Here is a 6,422-nt window from a genome sequence, read left to right on the forward strand (position 1 = left end):
GATGACCTATCGTCATTAAGGGCGAAGCACTGGGTTCCAAGAGAAGGCAAGCATAGCAGAACCAGTAGAAAATTTGATGGGTGCATGAGATTAGGAAGTTTGCGGGGATGAGGTGGCCGCAGCTTACACAGGACCGGATTAATTGGAGAGATATGGCACCGCGCTGTCACCACCTGCCACTCTGTAACTCACCTCCTGCGGCGCGTGGTCACTCGACGCTCAGGTCTCCACGAGGCTCACGCGTGCCGCGTTGCCCACGCGCTGGCCCTCAACAAAGTCTTGTACTTTGCACCCTACGCTTCCTTCAATCAGACTCAACTTAACACTCTCGAGACTGCCCTTGTGGGCCTCTACAAGGCAGCTCTCAACCTCCCTATCACTACCTCTACCACTAAGCTCTTTGCCACAGGCCTCTTCCATCCTCTTCGTTCTCTTCTCAGTCTCCATCGTGACTTGCAACTTGCCCGGCTTTCCCTTACCCGTCAGGGTCAGTGGTTATTGACTCAAGCGGGTATCTCGCCCATTCCAATCTCCCCGTTTACCTCTCCTATTCCCACCCCCGCTCCCAATCTTCGTATCCTTCCCCTCCCGACCAACATGTCCCCCGTCCTGCACGCCGGACGTCGTCATGCGGCCGCACAGCACCATTCTCCTCTCTTTGATACCCAGGGTGTAGCTTACACGGATGCCTCCTTCGTGGCTCCTCGAGGTTCCTGCGGCTACGCCCTGTACCATCCACACCTCCCTGCTCCTGAAACCCACACCAGCGGGCCGTATCTACACCCTCCAGACGCATTGTCCCTCGAGGTCCTCGCCATTGCGCATGCCCTCCAGTCATTTGCCCTCCTTCCCTCTCTCCAAGAGTACACAGTCTATTCAGACTCACAAGCCGCTATACACCACATACAGAAACGCACCCTGACCCCTTCTCTCCAACAGGAGGTCGAACGAGCGGTCTCCGCACTGCAGCCTTCCATCGTTTTCCTCCGCTGGGTCCCTGGGCATTCAGGGATTGACGGCAATGAGCTGGCTCATCAGCTCGCCCGCGACACACTTTTCCGGGCACCGTTGATCCCCTGGCCCAAGCCCTCGGAGAACGGTGGGAGGCTCACCCTTCGCCGCACCATAAAAGAGGTCTACCTTGAGCTCCGCCTCGACAAACGCCTTTACCCTCCTCCTCATCCATCACTCACGGTGCCGGAGTCTCGCCTTCTTCGGCACATTCAGATGAATGCAGTTATCACCCCGTCCCGCCTCTTCCTCTATCGCTATCGATCGGACCCTTCCTGTCCCAACTGCCCCTGCATCTATGCGGACCTGGCCCATTGCCTCTTCTATTGCCCGGCTGCTCAGCAGTCGGGTTCCTTCCCCCCACCCTTTCTATCCATCACCACCTGGCTCGACTGGCTTGGCGCTGAAGGGGAAGAAGAACAGCGGCTTCTGGTCGCCCAGGCGGTCGACATGCTCGGCCTATAAATTATGGTCGAATAAAAGTCTTTACTACTACTACTATGGCAAAGGCCTTTGCCCTGCAGTGGGTGTAGTCAGGCTGATGACAGCTATCTTGATACTACTATTGCTACTACTACCGAGACCCAAGGCTTCACACAGACAATGCCATACAGTTCTTTTCCTTCATGGCACTCCTAATGCTGTTGCATTAAAATGGCCAAAGGATGGAAAAAAAGCGTGTTTGAACAATAACTGAAATGAAATAAAGGAGTTAAATAAACCACACAATTAATTTTTGGCAGGAAAATTTTTGTATTTCCCAAGACCGATTCGTCGTGAACATAAACAAATGGCTGCAAAATTTCTAAATCATCAAGAAACAACTTGTTCGAATAAGTGAAGGGCAAAAATGGCGCTGAAAACAGAACGTGGTTAAGCAGTGCAATAATCTATCTCTGGCTTATATCCCTTCATCATTTTAAACAACAGAGAGGCATGGGCATTTCGGTGTACCAAGTAAATTGAAGGAGGCATGAAACATACCAATTTCAGCATCTCTCCATCCATTATGTACATTTTTAATCATAGCAGCAGCTTTAAAGTGGGGCACACAGACTGCAATGTGCAAAACAAACGTAAACATGCACCCAGCACGTAACAGCTAGCATTCGAACACTGTGCCATCCCAGTAGAGTGTATACGAGAGAATTCACAGTACTTCACAAAGCAGATTTCAGGACTTAAATAGCTTTGAAGGCTAATAACAAACCACGTAACTGCAACATCCATGGAAAGTGCTCCAAAAAGATCTTGTCAGCCTAAAACTGACCCTCGAAGCTTGCTTCATTGCCTTGAACAATCCACACATGAGGAAATAAACATTTTCTTAGTGCAGACAAAAACAGATACAGCACGGGAAGCACACATTATAATGCTATATCACAGTAAAATACAGCATTCTTGGTGCAATTGTCAACACTGAATACATGATGACATAAACAGTTCTCTGATGTGTATTACAAATGAGGTGATAGAAAGAGCAGTGAGTGCAGTAATGTTTCCAGATAGCTTTCTGCAGACTTGTGTATCCTTTTTGGAGGTAAAAAGGAAATCATAATCCAATAGATGAGTCGTGTTGCATAAATAGGCCAATATATGAGTCAGGTTCCATAAGTGCTATCAGAAACCAACACAATTAATATAGTTCTGCAGTAAAAGTGAGCCATTGTGCGACCTAGTAATAGTTAACAGGCATACTGTGCATGCAAAAGCTTTAGAGCCACATTCACATCCAAACATGTCGAATGTGTGAATTTAAAACACCTTGGATGCCCAGAGTAGTTAGCCATGTCCTTCCCATTCACTTATGATACGAGTGGTACAAGCAGTTTCTTCTTGTTACAGCAGATTTGAACACCAAGGTTGGAGATATATGTAACAGCAAAAATGTGGCTGAATTATTGCAACAGAAACATTACACAAGAATGATAACATGCCTTTGCTTTACCATATGTTACACTGATTATCGTTAATATAGGTACATCAATAAAGGCTTGCATAATGCAAAATCATTTAACTGCAACTATTGTGCACCAAAAGCAGCATTGAAGACAATTTACACAGCCAAACCGAGTGCATTGCTAAGAAATGCCTCTTGCACACATAGTGGGCCATTGACAGTAAGAAAAAGGTGTGTGTACTCTATGCAATAAAACAGGCTGCGCAAAATGCTGTACATACAAACCACAAAATTATGCACATAATATATTCAATGACTGATATGACACTATTCGAATTACGCCCACTGATAATGCCGCAGCACTTTTGCTGCCACAACTATGACTGAGCTAAATAATATCCCTACGTTAATGCCGATGCTTGACAGAAAACTGTCAGCACTGAAAAAAAACAACAACCTGTAACGATAAATAGCAGACTGAAGAAGCAACAACAGCGCCAGTGAAGTAGGAGCATTGCGTGCAATATGTGTGCAACATTTGTTTGCCTTGCCAGCGACAGACATTCTCTGCTTTGTCTGCGCTGACAAAATGGTAACAACATGCAGGCAAACTTCTCGAAAACTGCTGCATTTGTGGTGTCACTTGGCTCTTGCATGCCAGATTTGTAGTATATTATTTTTCAAGGCGTAGCTGTACATAGATACTGTGCTAACTAGATTGCAATAAGTCCTAATGAAAAAAAGACAATAACAGTGAGCTTATCTTCAATGACTACTCAAAGCCACTGTTCTGTTGACGATGCCGACAAGTCCATTAGCTTCCAGGCAGCCTTCGGATCAAGCTCACTCTGGTCTCTGCAGAGCACCCAGGCATGGTTTATACGCAGAATCTTGTCGGGGTCACCTTCAACGACGTCTCCTTTGCTGTTGCGCACCACATTGATCTGCTGCGACTGAAAAGTAACAATGAGCACGGGCCCCTGCTCCATAATCTTGCCCATGGCGAGATCCACATTCATCACATCGAGGACCTTCGAGTCGTAGTGGTAACCCAACTGGATGGCCTGCTTGATAGGCGTGCTGAGGACGTTGAAAGGTGCATCGTGACACCAGTCTCGCAGGATCTCGAGGTCACCTCGCACCATGGCTTCTAGTAGGTTGGGTATGATGTCGGTCTCGCACATGCGTAGGAACTCGTTCTTGTCGAAGTTGGGATCCATCTTGCAGATCTCGGTGAGCACCTCAGAGAGCTCCGTCTTTTGAAACAAGCCACCGAAGATGTCAGACACCTTGTCAGTGAGAGAGCGCGAGGCGCGGACCAAAGGGTTATCGCTCTCGTCATACCGCGTTTTAAGGTCGAAAAACTTGTGCACGTACGGGTTATTATCGCGGAAATTTTGCCAACTCTGGTACCAGCGAGAGTCGCGGTGGAGCTCGACACCCGTGGCTTCTTCGTTAGGAGTGACGACCCGAGCTTCGGCAGAGCTCGAACCGAATTCGGATCGCTTTCGAAGCTGCTTTGGTGCCCTGTACACGCGAGCGCCAACGGCAGCTGCCTCGTCAATTTCTGTTTTCACGGCTTTTATGCCCGAAGACACCGCTTGAAAGGCTCCAGACTTGCCCAGCTGATCGCTCTGCTTGGCTATCGTTTCAGCCGCAGACTTGGCTGACTTGGCAATCTCTTCGGTGAACTCACGGCTCTTTTTACCGATCTCGCTTTTTTGCGCTTCTTCGATACCTTCCTTGATTTTCTCCTTGAGGGACTCGAGGTGCTCTATGATCTGCTGTGAGCCTTTGGCCGTCTCCGCCTCGATGTTCTCGTACTTCATTCTGGCTTTCTTTAGGGCCTCTGACTGTTCAAGTTTCGCGGCCTCCTCACGAAACTTTTTTAAACTTTCCTTCATCTCCTTGCTCTGCACCATTTCTTGCTTAATGTTCTCAAATACCTGCCCAAAGAAGCCCTTTCGTTGCGAGGGTGAGCTGTAGCACCTGAAGGCGACAGAATTTCGAAAAAGAGAGGTATTTACATTGCTGTTCCTAAGAAGGTGGACGGTACAGATGTGCCGAAAGGCAGACGTCGTCGAATTCATGCCGTATGAAGATCGGTGCAAGCGCACAACGCGAGAAATACTGAGCCATGCTTGCGGCACGGCGAACGCCATGTTTGCCCTTTGGCGTGATTCCCAATGTTGCTTCATGAAAACAGAAACGCACCAAACTCGGCCCAGCAGAAACAAGTTTCGGTTTCATATTTTCGTCATTAGGTCTCACATTTAAGAAAAACAAAAATACGATTTCGCTCTTCTGTTATACATCACAATAATTTCTCGAGAAAGGGGCTAGCACTGTAGATCTGTGCCGAGGAGCATGCCGTTCCAAACAACATGTAACGAGGTCATCATATTGCGTGTGCAGTCGACTCCAATAAACTTACAGGAAGCGTCGAGACAATTTATTTTAAAACAATAGAGAAATTTCAGAAATTATGGGCTCTCCTGGTGAATTATAATCGAAGAGAAAAGAAAGAAACCGACTTTGAATGACTCTAGCGAAGGGCTACGTGACCAGCGCTATGGTCCCTAGAAATACCTAGGGTCTAGGGACAGTTCCGGCGCTTCGCGCGTCGTCTGCTAAATATTCCCGAGCGTTGTTCTCGCGGTTTACAATTTGCATGGCATTGCTTTAGAAGCTTATGGGTGCGCCTGAGCCAAGCGAAATTAAACGCTCCGTCTATTTTATTCTTAACTGTAGTATTTTTAAATAAAACAATGAAACGTATAGCCCGTGACCGCAAATATCTCCGGCTAAAAAAAAAAAAAGAAACGAAATTCCGCCATATGTTCGGATTTTGCGTGCTTTAAGTTAAGACAGGATTTTTGAGAAATTATTATATTGTTTCTTCCTTCTCCCAAGTGCCTTTATGTCTATGACCTTAAATGAGAGACTAATAGGACTTTTAGCCCAGTGGTTATTGTGCTATTTCTGACGCTGGCGACCAAGAAAACGAAAAACAACGACGTTAACTCAGCCAGGTAGTGGTAACTTGTAAGCTTTTAAAGAATTTTTGATTTTTTATATCCTGTATGCACTAAGTGCTTGACATTACAGCTTACATCTACTTTTTTTTCCCTCTGGATGTCTCTCGTAAGCATGCAGTGAAAAACAGCGGATAGACTGCACCACCTTGCCTACACTCCTTCAGATCTGTATTATTTCACTCCCGCAAAAGACTGTGGTTGCCTAGCAGTCCTGAATATATTTTCTAAGATATTCACATGTCCCTCTTCTACGCCCTGGCTGCAGAATGCCCAGATGGGTGCTAATGCTTCCACTTAGGAAAAAATTGAAAATTGGTTTTGAGGAGGATATGACGCAGCAACTGTCACATATCTCAATGGACACCCGAACCGCGCCGTAAGAGAACGGATCAAGTAGGGAACGAAAGAAGAAAGGAAGAAAGGGGTGCCTTAGTGGAGGTCTCCGGAATAACTTCGACCACCTGGGGATCTTT

The 6,422-nt window shown here is 46.8% G+C and overlaps 1 protein-coding gene across 1 annotated transcript; it reads right to left on the reverse strand.

Annotated features, from left to right (window-relative positions):
• Window positions 1-2,014: 2,014 nt before the first annotated feature.
• Window positions 2,015-5,099, reverse strand: LOC144093932 (mitochondrial import inner membrane translocase subunit TIM44). The gene has a single exon (XM_077627694.1). The coding sequence runs from the start codon at window positions 5,071-5,073 to the stop codon at window positions 3,688-3,690; it is 1,386 nt and encodes a 461-aa protein (XP_077483820.1). The 5' UTR covers window positions 5,074-5,099; the 3' UTR covers window positions 2,015-3,687.
• Window positions 5,100-6,422: the final 1,323 nt, after the last annotated feature.

Source organism: Amblyomma americanum, chromosome 6, assembly GCF_052857255.1.
Source record: "Amblyomma americanum isolate KBUSLIRL-KWMA chromosome 6, ASM5285725v1, whole genome shotgun sequence".
Lineage (NCBI taxonomy): Eukaryota > Metazoa > Arthropoda > Arachnida > Ixodida > Ixodidae > Amblyomma > Amblyomma americanum.